Raw genomic sequence first — 20000 nt, 5'->3', positions numbered from 1 at the left:
ACTTGGATTGAAGGCAAGAGAGCCTGCGACCGGCCACGTCTCTGCCATTTTCTGTGGGAGTTTTTCCTTATCTTTATTGGGGGTTACGTGGGGGTGTTGTTCCATTTTGGGCCTCTGAAGCCCATTGAGACATGTAATGTGATTTTGGGCTATACAAATAAATCTGACTTGACTTGATCTGAACTAGTTAAGAAGATAAGCATGATCTAAGCCTATATCTAGTCTGAAACGTAGGCTTCAGATACTGTATATGAACTCATTAGGATGAGTGTGATCTAGACTCTCAGAGAGCTGGTGGCAGGCATGCGGACTGTCACATCCCCCCTTGATGCCCTCCCCACCCATCTTCTAAAAGAGTCCATGGACATAGTAGGCCCCAGTATTTTGTCTATCATAAACAGCTCTCTGGAATCTGGCTCTGTTCCCTCCTCCCTTAAGCACGCCATGGTTGAGCCCCTCCTAAAAAAAACCTAACCTAGACCCTGCTCTCTTCAATAATTACAGCCCCATATCCAAACTACCCTTCCTATCTAAGATTTTAGAAAAGGCTGTCTTGGCACAACTCCTCCCCTTCCTACATAAAAACAACCTCCTAGACAAATTCCAGTCAGGTTTCAGGGCAGGACACAGCACCGAGACAGCGCTAGTCAAAATTTACAATGACCTGCTTCTCTTTTTTTTTATATATATTTTTTTTTATTATTTTTTAAACATAACATCAAATTAGACACACAAGCATTAACAGTAAACATCCAATGAAATCACCATTTGAATCATTATAAATGTAGTTTACGAGATATATACCTAATACTTGCTATCTAATACCCTACATACATATGCTCTTGCTCGCTCACCCCCCCCCCCGGACCCCCACTTGGATAATCCATCCATTTTCATTTGTTTCTAACCAGGCACTACAATTCATATGCTAGCTTTTATTCTCTCGACCACTTCTAACGTTAGGTTATGACTATAACCAAGTTCTGTTAATTAGGGGTGACGCTTGGCATCACTACTGCACTCGCTCGCGTACGTGCACGCGCACTGAATAAATTCCACAAATGTACCTTTAATACCAGTATTAGTCTGACCACACCCCTCATCAGCTTACCTTCATAAGCAGGTGTGTGGTCACCTGCTCTCCTCCTTCCCAAGCTTTCACCACAAGGTGAGGTCAAGGGCTGCAGCGGCCTTCTGATGCCAAGCGTCACCCCTAATTAACAGAACTTGGTTATAGTCATAACCTAACGTTCTGTTTCATTAGGGGCTCTGCTTGGCATCACTACTGCACAAAGGGAGGCCAAGCGGAGCCGCTGGCTGACAAATACACCCCGCTGACAGCCCCCCAAAACCATCAGAACAGGGAGGGCCGAGCCCCCCCGACCCCCCCTAATGGAGGGTATCCCCCCTATTAGAGGCTTCACGGGAAGGCGACGGACCCGACCGTGCGAAGAGGCACTCAAGCAACTCAACGCACAGGGTGAGCAGACCGTGGCTTGACCCCACGACTACACACACGCACAACCCGCATGCCACCCGGGAACGAACGGAGGAACAACCTCGTTACTGCCCCCAGAATCACGGGGTCAAGGGCAAACCCAACCCCGTGGCAAGGCCGTAGCAGCGGAGCGCGAAGGAAGACCCAGACCCACCAAAAGGACTGGACTCCCTGGAATGGGGGCCCGGAGAAGTCCATGATGTCAGCATCAAGACCCCACCAGGTGGGCACGTAGTGCCCCGCCCCCCACATCGCCAGCGTATTCGGACAAAGGCCCCTCAGTTACTGCACCTGGTATTCCCAGGCGGTATCCCAACCAAGTACTAACCAGGCCAGAACCTGCTTAGCTTCCGAGATCGGACGAGATCGGGCGTGTTCAGGTCGGTATGGCCGTAAGCCGAGCGGGCCCTGTCCCCCCAATAGTACACCGCCTGGCACACTGACCCTGCAGAACAGGCAGTCAGCATGGCCGTAAGCACACAAAAAAGGTTAACCAACGGAAGCAGGCAGCGCACCGGGGAAAAACCAGGCAACAGGCTGTTAACCCTAGCCTGGAGACTGCGGACGAGACAGGCGCCAGAGGGGACAGCTGAACACAGCCGCCGCGGCGGAAGGAGCGTAAGCTGGCGGTGTTGCATGACCAAGCCTCCATTTAAAAACCCCCACCCAGAGGGGTCGAGGCAGAGAAGGCTGACACGATTGGCAGACGTCATGAACGTGCAGGGGCACCCTCAACCGGTGAACCCGGGAGTTGACACTGCTCCAACACACCAGGGAATCAACCACCTCGGTGTTACCCAATGCGGTGGTTGTTCCTATAACCCCTCAAGAAAAAACTCCAAAACACACCTGCGGGTATACACCGGCTATACCGCAGTACAAGTGTCTCAGTTTTCAAAAAAGGTTAACCCAGGCCTACGGGTCGACGAAACATTACTTCGGACCGGGCCTGGCGGTACGGGAAGCACAGGGTCACCAGAGGAGGTAAAAAAACCACCCCCACAGGCCCCTCATCGCCATGCGTGAGAGAGGAGCAAAAAAGAATGGAGAACCAGCCCCTAAGCACACCGTACTTGGTATTCCCAGGCGGTCTCCCAACCAAGTACTAACCAGGACCAACCTGTGTAGCGGCCGAGATCCGACGAGATCGAACGTGTACAGAATGGCATGGCTGTAAGCCATTACGACAGTGCTGAGTAAAAACGCACCCAACCAGGGTCTCCATAGCGCTTAACCCTGTGACACCCAGACCGACCTGGCATTTTTCCCCCTGAAAAAAGCCCAAGTCCCTCAGGGTACCAGAACAGCAGATCTGCATCCCCGGCGGACAACGGGTTCAACTGATCTGGACCAGCGTGACCAGAACCAGTCCCGTGCCCTAACCACGCCGACATGCCTACTCCAGGAGAAGGGCAGATATGCGTGTTGATCTTAACATGAAAAGAAGGCGCCACCCAGACGTTCGGGCGAACCGCGCCTGGTGGCCCACCCCAAGGGCGTGAGACCCCTCTACATATGTTCAGATCCATTCCGTCATCATCCCCCAGACATGAACGAGAATCCGTCGAAAAACCAACCCAGGTCATGGGATTTGGTCTTCGGAAGAGGAAAAACCCCCATCTCAGTTGCTTTATAAAAACGCTGTTTCAACCACAAGCAACCAAGGCGTGCCAGTCAATCGCCTGTTTACAGCGAGCTAGCACTATACGTGCGTCGGGACACACCCCCATCAATGAACAGGCTATTTAGACCTGTCATTGAATCCTCAAGGCGCCCAGGGGAACGACAAGAGGGGTGTGACACTCCCTAACTCCAACACTTCTGGAATAGAAAAGAAGGAAGCATCAACAGTATGTATCCCAGTCTACACAGCCGGGGTAAAAAATGTACACATTTTTACATCCCACCACCCTCCCATAGGAAGGAGACGGGGATCCCCAGAGAGACTTCCCACGCGAGCTGTACAGATTGAAAAGAATATATTGCACCTTGAGCCATGTAAAAAATTGGTTTTAGGGCTCTCCGGGGAAGAGGCACTGAACCCATACACACTCAATAATCGAATTGAATCGAATACATATACAATAGAATAGGACCCTTCTAGAGGGTCCACTCACTTTGACAATCTGAGGAGGAAGGCTCTGTACTCTGATGGAGGCTCCCTCACATGGAAGAAGGAGTCCGAACTCACAGAAGGCCCGAATAGGCGCTTGGTGAGGAGGAGCCCTGACCACCCCCCCGAAACAGATCCATCACATGGACCTGAACAGCACACGGAAGTCCTACCAACAGAGACGCGCACGGTGACGTACTCTATGGCGGGGGAATTCCTGCGGTGCACACGCCCAATATACCAGGCCGTGGGACCAGGAAACTCCCTCCACCCCCCCCCCCCCCCCGTAACGTGCCGAACCGCCACGTGACGGGAACCTTGAGGGACAGGGGGTGTACCCCTGACCGACAGAAACAAGGGGGAGAGGAAAGGTTACCAGTTCACCCCTTTACGACCCCACACCCATGATACGATGTAATGACAAAAAGAGAATATGACACAGTCATAGTCAGCTCTATGAAGCGTTTGACAGCTCCACACAGCGCATGAGCTAACCTGCTATCTGATTTTTACTAAGGAAAAACACAGAATAGAGAGGGCTCTAAGAGCCCCGGTCCAACATACACATGTGCTTCTGTGGCCAGTCCAACCCAGTTGTAGGTCACATGACACACACAACCCATCATCACCCACAAAAAATGGCAAAAAACACTCAACGGAGGAACGCCGTTTTTCACAATGAGAGAATACATCATTCTCGATTAGTATCGGCCACAGGCCTTGCTAAGCACACATGACAGCGACCAAACCATTTTTTCTTTTAGGAAAATAAAGTTTCTCCAGCAGATTTAGCACAACCTCAGCAATCAAGCTAAGAGTTACATCGCATCCCTACCACACAAAAGACACAATTAGTGCACAACATGTCTGATAGGAGGATGAAAAAGTCCCCAGGGAACCGGGGGGAAAACACAATCCTCTTATTTTACCCTCAATACGGCCAGTTAAAACAGGAAAACCTGTTAATATGTGAACACACTGTTCATTGTCATCACAGGCTGAGAAAAGAACATTCTTTTACTCACTTGTCACCAAGCATAGCTTCATAGGTTAGTTACCTTAGTTGTGAGTACACGGTACATATAAACACCATGATGTTTCTCACACAACAACCAGATCATTACATCCCGATTTGCACGGAGAAGCTAACTGCCAGTGACAAAAACAGCTCACACATAACCCGCGCCGTATCCCAAATGCATTGCAGCAATACACGTTTTGGGAAAAACATCGTTATTCACAATACATTTAGAAAAGTAAAACCAGAAAACGTGTTATTAGGTCTGGTCAAACCTGTTCCTACCCGGAACGTAGATCAGCGAAGTGCAGTCACAGACACCGTAGGAACACAGCCGCTCCTGTGTTGATCGAACTGGGCAGCGTCGCCGCCCCAACCCGCACTACAGTCCTTTGTCGATGCAACCTTGCCGTCCTGGCTCAGGGCAGGGTCGACGAAACATCCCCTGTCAAGGATGACGTCGTAGTCAAGAGTGTAAAACATGTTAAAATCAAAGCACGTTCAACAGAATAGCATCAAGCTAACGGCCGCTTCAACCGTTCGGGTGCTACTGCTTCTGCTCGCGAGACGCCGAGCTAACGACGCATGCGATCAGAAGCGAGCCCACGGCGGCGCGCGAGAAGCTAAGCTACCCCACGCCAGGCCATGGCCTATAGCAGCAAGCTAACGTTACCTAGCGATCACGACATGTTAGCACCGCAGCTAACAGCTGACTGGCTAACAGTAGGCCCACCTGAGCAGGCCATGTAGCGATCCCAGCAGGCTAACGCAGCAGTTAACAGCTGACTGGCTAACCGTAAGCTAAGCAGCTATCAATTGAACCTGTAAACAATGACATAACACTCACCCAGACAGGCCGCCGTTCTGAACCTCTCCTCACTTTTTAAGAGAAAAGAGAAAACAAGATGTCAACACCGCTTCACAACGGTGATATTACCAACACCCGACGGAATCAGCACAATACCAACTGGCCTGTGTAGCTGACTTTGAACATGAATCTGCCGCTATCGCACATTCATGCACATATCCCCTCGTGAAGGAATACTCTCATTTGGATATGAAAGATGGGGCCTTAACACGGTGACAGAGAGAATCCACTCGTCCAAAACACACAGGGATCACCAGTGTTAATGGTCGCGGCCCACTAGTTAAAACTATAATGGTCTTCAGACCAAGGTCTTCTGTCGCCTAGGTGGCTGAACAAAGGACCCTAGCCTGGGGCCGGTTTCCATAAACATTGTCAAGTAGCCCCCATAGCACTAACAGACAAGTGGAGCCTGCCAGCAAACACTACTCACCCAACCTGGAACGCACCGCTTCTCACAACAGCGGCATGTCCGACAGTTCAGCTGTGGCCTGACAGGTTTCACCCCAACAAACACAGCAAGGAACTGCAGTTGAGAAGCATGCAGCGGCGTGCTCCCAATACGAAAAACCGGTGGAGGGTTTTTAGAATGATCATCATCTTCCAGACACTCCAGTACGAAGACAATATCGCCGTATTTTCTCGAAAATAGTGAGAGAGAAAATAAAGATATGATGTCAACGTATCTCCTTCCTTGTAAAAAAAAAAGAAAAAAAAATCCCCTAACAACACGTCAAGTGGGGTACTACCGAGGCACTTACTTGTGGTGAAAGCGAGAAGGAGGAGAGCAGGTGACCACACACCTGCTTATGAAGGTAAGCTGATGAGGGGTGTGGTCAGACTAATACTGGTATTAAAGGTACATTTGTGGAATTTATTCAGTGCGCGTGCACGTACGCGAGCGAGTGCAGTAGTGATGCCAAGCAGAGCCCCTAATGAAACAGAACCAGATTGCAATGTTGGTTTCACTGACACCTAAAATTCTTGCTGTAGAAATGTCTAGATAAATCACATCGAGATAGGTAAGAACCCATACCTTCCGGCACATTTTTCCGGTTGAAACCATCGTGATGCTATCAGCTTTTTAGCAGCTGTGAGACCGGATAAAACTAGTCTCTTTAGCTGTCTAGGGGCTGCAAACTGAAAAACATCATTCAACAGCAATACAGAGGGGTGTACAGGTATGTTCAGAAATAAGAATTCTGATAATTGCTGGGACACTTCTTTCCAGAATATCTTAACCGGTGGGCAATCCCAATACATGTGCATAAATGTACCCTCATCCCCATTTGTACATAATGAACATCTGGAGTCTTGTTTAAGTCCCATTCTGTTCAATCTTATAGGAGTCAGGTATGTCCTATGAATATAATTAAGATTAATTTGTTGATGGTCCGGGTTACGTGATGCAATTAGAACGTTTGCCCAGACTTCTTGCCAATCAAAATCTATTTCCAAGTCTGGTATATCCCTCCTCCAGACTGAGTCTAGGGGGAGGATTCCATACGAGGACATTAGTAAGTGATGATAAAAATCAGATACGAAGCCCCTCGATGTCTCTCTTTCATAGAAGAATTTGTGATATCTGTGGTGCTCAATTGGTATCCTTAATGGGGCTCCATGAGCCTTCAAACAATCCAATAACTGTGCGTAAAAATAATATGTGGAACTGGTGAGGTTACATTTTTTATGTATATCTTGATAGCTACAAAAACCCCGTTTGTTGAAAACATCTCCCAATGTGTGTATGCCCTGCTTTTCCCATTTGGGGTATCTTATAGGTCGTTTTCCAATAAGGAGTGCATTGTTATTGAATAGGGGAGTATGACTATGCCATTTATGTTGGTTAGAATATTTTGTTTGTGTTTCACTCCATATTCGGATCACATGTGTAATAAGAGGGCCAAATTTCAATTCGCATTGCTTAATTGATAATATGGTGTATACTATGTCCTGCAGTCTATGTGGTGCTACTATATTTTCTTCTAAGTTTCTCCAGGATACAGATGCTTGGGAGTCAAACCAGGTTGTCAGTGGTCTTAAAGAGTACGCTTTAAAATAGTGGTAAAAGTCTGGAAATGCCAAACCTCCGTCGGATTTGTTTCTCTGTGCGGTGGATCTTTTTATTCGTGGAGGTTTGTTATTCCAAATAAATTTATATGCGGTGGAGTGTAATTTTTTCCAGTAACCATCAGGAGGGGGTAACGGTAACATTGAGCTAATGAAGTTGATTCTAGGTAAAACATCCATCTTAAATATTGATACTCGTGCCTGTACTGAGTTTTTAAGTTTGGACCACCTGTCAAAGTCGTATTTGATCTTATCTTGGAATTTTATGTAATTGTACTTCATCGTTTGGCTTATAGTAGGGAATACCTCAACTCCTAAACAATGACCTGCTTCTCACCATCGACTCAGGTAGCTGTGCCATGCTCCTCCTCCTGGACCTCTCCGCCACGTTCGACACGGTCGACCATTCCACCCTGGTCGATCGTCTCGAACACAGGCTCGGTATTGGGGGGTCTGCCCTAAGCTGGTTTGCATCCTACTTGAGCGGCCGCTCCTTTTCGGTCAGTTTGGGTGGACACTCCTCCCCCACAGCTAGTCTACCGTATGGGGTCCCCCAAGGTTCCATCCTGGCCCCCATACTCTTCTCTATTTACATGCTACCCCTGGCCGAAATCATCCAGAAACACAACATTTCATATCACTTTTATGCCGACGACTCCCAAATCTACCTTCCCCTCAACCCCTCTGACACAGCTAACCTAGACCCTCTTAAAAACTGTCTTAGGGACATAAAAAGCTGGATGGCCCTCAACTTCCTACAGCTAAATGAAAATAAAACAGAGATAATTCTGTTTGGCCCCCCCTCTTCCACCAAAACACTCTCCAACAGCCTAGGACAACTCTCCACCCACCTCAAACCCCACGTCAAGAGCCTGGGTGTAATCTTTGACCCAGAGCTCAAATTCGACCGGCAGGTAAATGCCGTAGTCAAGTCATGCTTCTTCCAACTCCGCAACATCACCAAAATAAAAACAATCCTTTCACCCGTCGACCTGGAAACAGTAGTCAATGTATTCAACACTTCACGCCTTGACTACTGCAATGCCCTCTACACCAGTTCCTCACCGGCACTAAAAAAAGAGAACACATCACACCAGTCCTAGCTCCCACTTAGAATAGACTTAAAAATCCTCCTCCTCACCTTTAAGGCACTATCGGGTGCATCACCCCTATACATCACCGAGCTCATCACCCCCTACGCAGCACCCAGGTCACTAAAAGATCCTCCAACCAGGCCCAGCTGGTCCCCCCCCCCCCCCCCCCACCAGACTCAAAAAGAGAGGCGATCGCTCCTTCAAGGCCGTGGCCCCCAAACTATGGAACCAGCTTCCCCTGGAGATCCGATCTGCCCCCTTGCTGGAGACATTTAAGGCCCGTCTAAAAACCCACTTCTATTCCCTAGCCTTCAATAAACCCTGATTCTCCCACACCCTAACTCACACACTCCCATGCAATTTTATTCTGCCCCCTCCCTCTTGTATCTCTTCTTATGCTCCTCTGTCCCCTGTGTGCTACTGTACTTTGTGTTCCCCTATCCGTGTCTTGCCCTACTGTCCTATTCCCTGAATGTACTGTCTTGTCCTGCTGTGCCTTTTTGTATTTTTGTATTTGTGTATTTTATATTAGGACATTGATTTTTTTGTACAGCACTTTGGTTGGCTCTTGAGCTTTTAAACGTGCTATATAAATAAATTACTTGACTTGACTTGACTAGGCTCATATCTAGTCTGAAACACAACACCAACTGCATTATTTTTGTTTTGCACAGGTTTAGTTTTGGAAATGTTTTAGTTAGGTGATTTTTGCAACTTTGGTGTGACTTCTCACATTTACAAGGTATAGTGTAGGTATGGCGTAGGTAGGTATAGACTATAGAGTGCTCAGTGCTCAGACTTACTGTATGTTCAGACAGGTGTGGAATCTAGACTTGTGTTTGTTGAATGACTTTGACCCGCTTGATTTGAACAATAAACCAGCAACTGACATGAAGACATGTAAGCATGTTTGACATTCATGAAAACTAGACCATTTATGGATGTAACCTATTCATTTGATGAGCATTTACATCATTCTACTCATTGTGAAGAGCAAGCTTGCTGTGTCAAGGTAGGGCAGATTTCTCATTGACGTTTTTTCAACCAAGACAATACCTCTTGAACTCATGCCATGCCTTCTAGAGCGATGATGCATCCCTCTCATCAGCCAGGCACAGAGAATCTTACAGGACCCTTCTCATATTCTTTATCCCGAATATGAAGTTCTTCCCTCTGGGAGACAGTTCAGAGCAAGTAGATATAAGAGTTCCGCTACAAGCTCTCCTTCCTTCCTACATCCATCGCTCTCCTAAATAATACTAGAGGTCGATTCCTTTGAGGTGCCACCTGGGCTGTCACCTCTTTCTTTCTTGTCCAAGTCTTAATCTGTTGTAATTTAATTAGGGCAGGGTGCAATATGAAGCTTTTTGAAGCTTTTGAAATGAGTTTACCTACTTATGTATTATGGTTGTGTAGCCGGTGTGATCTTGTTGCGTTGTGTTTTAGTCAATTCGACCCCTGTTAAGGGATCGCCCTGAGTGGGAGTTGAACCCCGATCTCCCGCGTCGCGGGCGGCATCACAGACCACTATACCAAGAAGTGAATTCACTTCTTGCTTCCGGGTCTGGATGCCTCTGGGGAGTGAGTTTACTTGCAGTACCGCTTACCATCCACAGCCACTGAACTACTTGTACCATCGTGACTGTGGATATACTGCGGTACCTCCGTTACAGTTGCATGTCTCTATGTATTGTCATATTTTGTCTGAAGTCCTGAATGAATGACTACAGATGGAAATTAGCTTCTGCTAAATCTGGTGCAAACATATTTTCATGTAACAATGATTAATGTAAATGTACATTGGGTCTCATTCTCCAACGGACTTACGACAAAAAAGGCTTTCTCTTAGGGCCATTTGAGACCTTTTCGGGCAAGACATGAATATAGATAATATAAATATAATATTAATTATATATGTTTTATTGGGACGGTTGGTGAATTCCAAAATCGGCCCGAAAAGGTCTCAAATGGCCCTAAGATAAAGCCCTTTTTGTCTTAAGTCCTTGGAGAATGAGACCCATTGTCTATAAATTAAATTCGTCTTAGTTTACACTGTTATCGCAGAATGATGCAGCACTGATCTTCCAAGTCAGTTTATTCTTATCTTATCTTATTATATTAATAATAATAATAATAATAATAATAATAATAATAATAATAATAATAATAATAATAATAATAATAATAATAATAATAATAATAATAATAATAATAATAATAATAATAATAATAATAATAATAATAATAATAATAATAATAATAATAATAATAATAATAATAATACTAACAACTTTATTTATATAGCACTTTTTAAAAACAATGCAAAAAAAACAAAACTTCACAATTAAAGGAAGCAGTATCCTCAGCATAAAAGGAACAAGCACACATGTTGTGTATCCATTTTGGGGGGTCTTTGACATGAGGAAAGTTGAGTAAGGAACCAATATATTTTCAAATGTGGTGTCCAGGGACGAGTGGACGGAGGCCATTCAGATGGTGGCTGACAAGCTCGAGAGGCAGGACCCCAACTCTAACATAGACACCATGGCCGAGGAGGAGATGGACATCTCTACCACTCACCACAAACGCAAGGTACTGCTAGAATATAGGAGCCTTGCTAAGCTCCAGACCATCAGGGAAAACCCCTCCCACCCACTATACACAGACTTGGCTGACAGGAGGAGCATGTTCAGTGCTAGGCTCACACTGCCTAAATACAGCACTGAACGGCACAGGAAGTCCTTCATACCAACAGCCATCGGACTATACAATGCATCACTGTGCCTCACTGCATCACTGAGCACAGAGTGACAGTTACCATCTTCCTGAACTCTTACTTTTGAAACGGCACTGTGCAATATTACACCTACTGTAGACCTCAGTATATTTTTACTGTGTTTATTTACTGTATATTTTATTCCATATTTATTCTATTTTATTCTACTCTTAGGCAATTTGATTTGTTTTGTTATTCTTATTCGTGACCTGTTCTGTCTAAATGTTTACTGTTGAGCGATTTGCAGTGTCAAATTTCCCTCTGGATAATAAAAGTATTTCTATTCTATTCTATTCTATTCTATTCTATTCTATTCTATTCTATTCTATTCTATTCTATTCTATTCTATTCTATATACATACATCTCCACCACTCACCACAAACACAAGGTACTGTTACAATACACATTACACGTCAGTGACGTCACATACACAAAGTACACACAATCACACACACACACACATTCACAAGATACTGTACACACACACATACACACACATTGTACATACAATTCGTAGATCAAATCACATTGCACACTGGATTCAAAGAACATGCTTTCGGAAACACCTGTGGACACAAAAAGCATCTTCTCTGTCACACTGTCTGGCTACCTATTACAGCAAAGATAGAACTAAATCACATTGTCTGGCTACCTATTACAGACAGATAGAACTAAATCACATTGTCTGGCTACCTATTACAGCAAAGATAGAACTAAATCACACTGTCTGGCTACCTATTACAGAAAGATAGAACTAAATCACATTGTCTGGCTACCTATTACAGCAAAGATAGAACTAAATCACACTGTCTGGCTACCTATTACAGAAAGATATAACTAAATCACATTGTCTGGCTACCTATTACAGCAAAGATAGAACTAAATCACATTGTCTGGCTACCTATTACAGAAAGATAGAACTAAATCACACTGTCTGGCTACCTATTACAGAAAGATAGAACTAAATCACATTGTCTGGCTACCTATTACAGCAAAGATAGAACTAAATCACACTGTCTGGCTACCTATTACAGCAAAGATAGAACTAAATCACATTGTCTGGCTACCTATTACAGAAAGATAGAACTAAATCACATTGTCTGGCTACCTATTACAGCAAAGATAGAACTAAATCACATTGTCTGGCTACCTATTACAGCAAAGATAGAACTAAATCACATTGTCTGGCTACCCATTTCAACAGACCATTTATGAACATGCCCTCGGCTACCAAATATGAAAGCCATTACCAAACCATCAGCCAATAATAATCAGTAAACATTTGTATTGACCACTGAAGCAGTTTTTTCTTGTGTCCTATTCTCCCAGACTATGAGTGACTTTGACTACCTGAAGCTGCTTGGCAAAGGGACGTTTGGCAAGGTGATCCTGGTCAGAGAGAAGGCCAGCGGGAAATACTACGCCATGAAGATCCTCAAGAAGGAAGTCATTATAGCCAAGGTCAGTCCTCCCGTCTGGATCCAAACAGCGTGAAATATACCCTTTAGATAATATAACCCTTATCTAAAGTTAACCTGTTAAGCCTGCTTTTCTTTATCATAAATCGATCAATAGAGACCGTATTAGATCCCCAATTATCATATCATGGGATATTATTGGAAAGCCACACTCATTGGCTACAACCCTGTCCAAATTTTTTCGAGATCGCCAAATGATTGACGGAGCTAGAGCCCCCGGAGGTCGGGGGTGGTAATGTGTACTTTGGCGCACACGCCTCACATATTGGCATGTAACTCGAGAACCGCTGAACGGATTTTGTCACCTGAAAGGGCAATTGACAGGCAACAAATAGAACTATAATTCTATCTATATATGTGTGAAGCTGGCTTTTCATCCATGACAGCTCTGAAAACAAAATATAGGGCCAAGTTGAGCCTTGAGGATGACATGCGTGTTGCCTTGTCAAAGATCTCCCCACGTATTGACCGTATTATTAGCCAGCAGCAGCAGACCTCGCATTGAGCTAGAAATGTCCACTGAGTGAACGAGTGCTTATTTTCTGTATTTATTTATATTTTTTGAGAAATGGCAACTTGGTGATCCTTTTCTGTGAAATGTTCACACTTATCCAAATATGCAATTTTTATGGAGAACAGTGCAGCTGCAACAGATGGCACTTTAGTGATCCTTTTCTGTATAAAAAAAATATGGCAACTTGGTGATCCTTTTCTGTGAAATGGTCACACTTATCCAAATATGCAATTTTTATGGAAAAGAGTGCAGCTGCAACAGATAGCACTTTAGTGATAATTTTCTGTAATTTTATTTAAAGAAATATGCTATTTGATTTACTACTACAAGCAGTGTAATGCAATAGTACTAAGCCATTTAGACCTGAAACACCTGTTAATAATGCATTATATAGCCTGCATATACACACAAATGTGTTTCCTGTTTTTTTTTTTTTTTTTAACTCAATTTTTCTTTGCATTTTGATTCACAAACATACCAACAACCTCATCCTTGAATGTTAATCTCACATCAGTTGGTCTTCCAGGTACATAATTCAAAGACGGAATGTATATTGTCCTTAAACAGGCATAAACAATCAAGAAAAAATTATAATACCCACTAAAAAATTAAGATATTGACTAAGGCAAAAATGTGCAACCTGGGTCCAGTCTCCCTCCTTGAACCTCTTTCCTCCCTTATCTTTCGCCCTCTTTATTTTTTTAAACTCAATTTTACTTTGCATTTTGATTTACAAACATACTAACCACATCATCCTTGAATATTAATCTCACATCAGTTGGTCTTCCAGGCACATAATACAAAGACGGAATGTACATCGCCCTTAAACAGGCATAGACAATAAAGAAAAAATTATAATACCCAAAATAAAAAAAAATAAAGAAACTGACTAAGGCAAAATGTGCGACACGGGTTCAATGACCCTCCATGAACCTCTTTCCTCCCTCATCCTTCGCCCTCTTGTGTTGCATTCGCTTCTCCCTCTGTGATGCCGTTCTCGTCCCCCCTATAGTCCTCCCACTTTCCCCATCTTTCCCAAAATGTCTCCTCCTGTAGCCTCAGCATGTGCGTTATCCTCTCCATATCCGCTTTCTTAAATAAACATTATTTTGAAAGCAAGCACTTTTGTCATCATTGTAGCAAAAAAGACAGGACCGGAAAAGTCTTTATCGTATGTAGGGGTGCCCTGGAATATTGTATTGAACACAGGGGTGCCTTTGGCAGCAGAAAGGTTGAGAACCCCTCATCTAGACTTCTCTGAAGAGACAGGCTTTTAACTGGACGGTATGGACTGGACTGCTTTCTTTTCTCTCTCAGTCGGGTCGATTGATTGAATGATCTGTCGTCCGTACAGGATGAAGTGGCACACACGCTCACAGAGAGCAGAGTCCTGAAGAATACCAGACACCCCTTTCTCACCGTGAGTAACACTGCAAATAAATATACTGCACACAAACGCATACACACACAACATATTGATCCTATACTGTGTCTCTGGAGACTAATTATGATTTAGAGAACAATCGGTTTCACGTACGCTCCTTCTGCATCTGTTGGCCTCCTGCTCTCCCTCTTTGTGACACACACTCACATAAAACGCTCGCGCACACCAGCCGATGCACATTTCTATCACACTCCAGATGCTCTGAAAAACACACGTGCTCACACATATAGACGCTGTGAGAACAATCGCAGTTCACATCTGAGTCTGTCCTCGTCCCACCTGCCGTCTTGGAGACGCACAGAGCAACTGTTCTTCTTTAGAATATAACACACACACACACACACACACACACACACACACACACACACACACACACACACACACACACACACACACACACATGGCCATGTTTTCCTGCAATGTCGGGACATTCTATAGACTTACTTTCATTCCCTAACACCATAATCTAACTTTAACCATAACGACTACATGCCTAACACTAACCCTTATTATAACCTTAACCATAAAGACTACATGTAACCATAACAATAACGACTACATGCCTCATTAACTTTTATCCTAACCATAACCTAACCAAAACCATAACCATAACCCTTAACCCTAAAATAGCTCCTTTACCTTGTGGGGACTGGCCAATTCCCCCACAAAGACAAAAATGGAGTCATCATTCCCACAATGATTAGAAAACAAGGTCACACATTTTGATTTTGATTTGATTTTGATTTTATTGCATGCATGCGCACATACAAATACACATACACAGGCGAACATCTAGAGAACAGTTCATGGTGCTAAAGAATGAGGGATAAAAAGAAAAGCCTCTTCTTCACAGGTTCTCCTTGACGGAGACATTGATCATGTTTTCAAACATGTTAATCTAAGTTTGGGAATAAATATAGAAAAAGTCGACATTGTTTAATTTGAATGCAATTGGATAGATTCTAAAAATCCCAAGATCGATCTTTTAATCTATGACTTTGTGTGAATATGTTCCTGCAGACGTCGTTACTGAATGTAGAACTGAACTGAAGTTTCTGCTGAACTACTATAGAACCTCTGTTGACCAAATTACATCTTTTGACAACAATGGCTACATGCTGGTCCCCTGAAACCAGAAACATCAAGCCTAATTTAATTGATATCGAATTAATAATAATAATAATAATAAATTTTATTTGGTGGCGCCTTTCATGACACCCAAGGTCACCTTACAGATCATAAAGGGGAAAAAACACAGCAAGGCAGTTAAAAGGAAGGAAGTATAAGGAACAGGAAGTATAAAACAGTGAAGTTAAAATAACAAAACAAACAAACAGCAGGGGATATAGGACAGTGACACAGGTATTAGAATTGAATAGAATCGAATTAAATCTGTTAAACGCAGCGTCCATTGTCCTCTCCATTGTCCTCGGTGATAATAATAATAATAATTAATTGCATTTTATATAGCACTTTTCTAGACACTCAAAGCGCTTTACAATGTAGGATGGAAATTGCCTCATTCACGATAGGCCACTCCGACCATTTACACCTTTTCATGGCTGCCCGTTTGGTTTTCATTGAGAGGGATGAGTCATTCTGTGAACTACAGTTCGGCCATTTTGCCATGATTTGCCCTATTGGATTATTGTCCAATACTCAGGGAGAGTATTGAGAAATGAAACTCCATGAAGGGACCTGGTAGGACAGTTGTTTTTCTTTGTTCTTTTGAATGTGGTGGGGCATCAAGTCTAACCTCAGGGGATCCTCCTAGAGACCCCCCTGCTGTGGAAACTATCTGCGTATTACATGTAGGTTGAAGGTTGATGCACATTGTTCAATGGAATTGTTTCAAACATTAACTGTGTGTGTGTGTGTGTGTGTGTGTGTGTGTGTGTGTGTGTGTGTGTGTGTGTGTGTGTGTGTGTGTGTGTGTGTGTGTGTGTGCACGTGTGTGCATGCGTGTGCATGTGTGTCCATGCATGTGTGTGTGTGTGTGTGTGTGTGCGTGCGTGCGTGCGTGCGTGTGTGTGTGTGTGTGTGTGTGTGTGTGTGTGTGCATTTTGCGTTTCAGTCATTGAAGTATTCATTCCAGACTAAAGACCGCCTCTGTTTTGTCATGGAGTATGTAAACGGAGGAGAGGTAAGATACAGTACACACACACACACACACACACACACACACACACACACACACACACACACACACACACACACACACACACACACACACACACACACACACACACACACACACACACACACACACACATGCACAGCTTTTCAGCTTTTCTGAGTGAATCAGGAAGTGTCAAACAGGTAAAAAATGGGACAAGACAAGAAAGTTGCTGGGCTGTGTTCCAACATGAATGGTGTATGGAAATGCTGGAGAACCGCATATTTGTGTTGCTTTTGAATGTGTTATGGTGTCGTTTACCACTCGTAACCCCATGTTTTGCCTGGTTGACACTTCCTGGTTGACACTTCCTGATTGACACTTCCTGGTTGACACTTCCTGGTTGACACTTTTTGGTTGACACTTCCTGGTTGACACTTTCTGGTTGACACTTTCTGGTTGACACTTCCTGGTTGACACTTTCTGGTTGGCTCGGAACCGGGTGGCAAGCCAGAACTCCGACCACGGGACGAGCTAATGGCATCAACTACACTACTAGCAAATTATTCCATATAATGTCCAAAAACCTGAACCTGAATCCATTTCAAGGACATTCAAGAAGTGTCCAGAACATAGAGACATAGAGTCGCAAGATGTTAAGATGATTCATATTCTTACTCACACACATGCAATGATGACAATGATGGCTCAGCGAGTGGAAGCAAGCTCTATTGTCAAGACCACCGCAGTCAAGGCCAAGACAAGACCAAGACCGGTTCTATACCAGAAACATCCGATCAAAACCAAAGGCAGAGTCCAAGACCAGAACAAGTCCAGTCTTTATAGGATTGATTCATTAAAGTGAGAGGTCTTTGAAAGTGGGACACCTTAAAGGGATTGTTCAGACTTTTTGACAGGAAGTGGTATGAAATACTTGCCAATAGTGTAATCGATGTATTGCTATTAGCTGACTAGTCCCGGGTCTAAGTTCTAAGCCGGGTTCTGAGTGAGGCAGGCAGCTTCAGACAGACAACACATGGGGTCCGGTAACAAAAAGGTTTTAATCCACAACCACAACATGCAAACAAACAACAGATTTTAACAATCCACCACAATCAATCAATCAATCAAATTTATTTATAAAGCACATTTCACATGACGCGTGTCAACCAAAGTGCTGTACAGAGGGTAAATACACAAGATACATATAGACAACAATCACACTCCGTTTTATGGGAGGGCACACAGGCAAACACATAGAAAAACAGGGCATGAGTCAGTGAACGGGAAAGGCTAGTAGGTAGAAGTGGGTTTTGAGCCTCGATTTGAAGGCATCTATCGAGGGGGCGAGCCTAATGGAGGTGGGGATGCTGTTCCACAGTTCAGGGGCTGCGATAGCAAAGGCACGGCCCCCCCTGAGCTTGAGGTTAGACCTCCGGACTGTCAGGAGCCTCTGATCGGCTGACCTGAGGGACCTGGTGTTGGAATAGGGTTCTCATGTATTTTCAGTACTTGATTCTTGTCTTAGACTGATGCAATATCTTGGAACTAGCCATCTAGAAAGCCCCCAGTGCACAGTATTACACTGGCTTCTTCAAGAAACAAAATAGTTTCAAGATCTCGCATCAGTCTGAGAGAAGCATCAGAAATACATGATAGCCAGAACTTCCAGTCAGCTAATGGCTGTGCAAAAAAATCTATCCCTTAGTGAAGTATATAATAGACATTTGCCATGTTATTCTGACAGTGAGTAAAAATGGCCTATAGGAAATTCTGCTACCTGATATTATTATTAATTGTAATATTACTATTACAAAATTCTAATAAAACCTTAAAAAAATTTTTAAACACTATATTTTCCTCTCCAAAGTACTCCTTCAACACCATCTGAAAGCTTGAAATTTATTTTTGCAAGTACAAATATATCCGGGTCTTGTGCCAGTGTGAGTGGATGATAAAGACAACAAGGTTAACCAAGGCTGTTAAGAACACTGTGTACTGTACTTTGCCTTTTTACTTTGCTCCCATATCCCCAATTCATGTCATTGCACTGCCCTACTGCCAGTCTGGGGAGGGTGTAGACCAGTGTTTCTCAACTGGTGGGTCGCGACCCAAAAGTGGGTTGCGGGGCCATTTTGAGTGGGTTGCGGATGTGTAATTTTTTTTAATACGTTTACAAAAAAAAGTAAAAAGAAATTACATTTTTTTTGCACTATTTATCTTTGTGAAAGTGGCTTCTCAGCTCTGGTCCAGCTGAAGACAAAGCGGAGGAACAGATTGGACATTGAGCATGACCTCAGAGTTGCTTTGTCTACCATCACCCCAGACTTTGAGACTCTTGTCAGGAGCAAACAACATCCCCCAGTTATCCCATTCGTTCCCTGGGATGTTAAGCTAAGAAGTCTGCTAAGAAGCATATATTATTTATTATTATTATTTTATTACATTGTGTTTTTATCCCTAGTTGCACTTTTGTTGCAACCCCAGTTATCCCATTAGTTCCCCCAAATGTACTGTAGGTCTGTTATGTTAAGCTAAGAAGTCTGCTAAGAAGCATATATTATTTATTATTATTATTATTATTATTATTATTATTATTATTATTATTATTATTATTATTATTATTATTATTATTATTATTATTATTATTATTATTATTTTATTTCATTGGGTTTTTAGCCCTAGTTGCACTTTTGTTGCACTTTTGTGTTTATTTCATGTTTTAACAGTGCATGAAAGATTGCGTATTACTGCAATTTCTTTTTTAAATAAATCATAGTGGTTTCAAAAATTCGGGTTGCGACTTAATGGCTAAGGAAAATGTTGGGTCCCAAGGCTAGACCAGTTGAGAACCACTGTATTAGACTACCACAACCACATGCCTCCTCTGATACATGTGGAGTCACCAGCCGCTTCTTTTCACCTGACAGCTAGGAGTTTCACTGGGAGAGCGTAACACGTGCAGAGGTTTACACCATCTCTCCCAGATCCCCTCCTTATTTTTTTTATTATT

The 20000-nt window shown here is 43.6% G+C and overlaps 1 protein-coding gene across 1 annotated transcript in view; it reads left to right on the top strand.

Moving 5' to 3' along the window:
- The window catches only part of akt3a (v-akt murine thymoma viral oncogene homolog 3a), a gene marked incomplete at its 3' end in the record, with an annotated part of 88844 nt that overhangs the window by 15885 nt on the left and 52959 nt on the right, over window positions 1-20000 (top strand). Inside the window, exons 2-5 of the mRNA XM_084321042.1 lie at window positions 11127-11250; window positions 12765-12896; window positions 14782-14847; window positions 16946-17014. Coding sequence (XP_084177168.1) covers window positions 11127-11250; window positions 12765-12896; window positions 14782-14847; window positions 16946-17014 — 391 coding nt within the window. The remainder of the gene's footprint in view (window positions 1-11126; window positions 11251-12764; window positions 12897-14781; window positions 14848-16945; window positions 17015-20000) is intronic.

The sequence above is a fragment of the Notolepis coatsorum genome (genome assembly GCF_963971535.1).
Source record: "Notolepis coatsorum genome assembly, chromosome: 9".
In the NCBI taxonomy this organism is placed as follows: Eukaryota; Metazoa; Chordata; class Actinopteri; order Aulopiformes; family Paralepididae; genus Notolepis; species Notolepis coatsorum.
The sequence above is the reverse complement of the archived record's forward strand: the minus strand, read 5'-3'. Positions and strand labels throughout refer to the sequence as shown.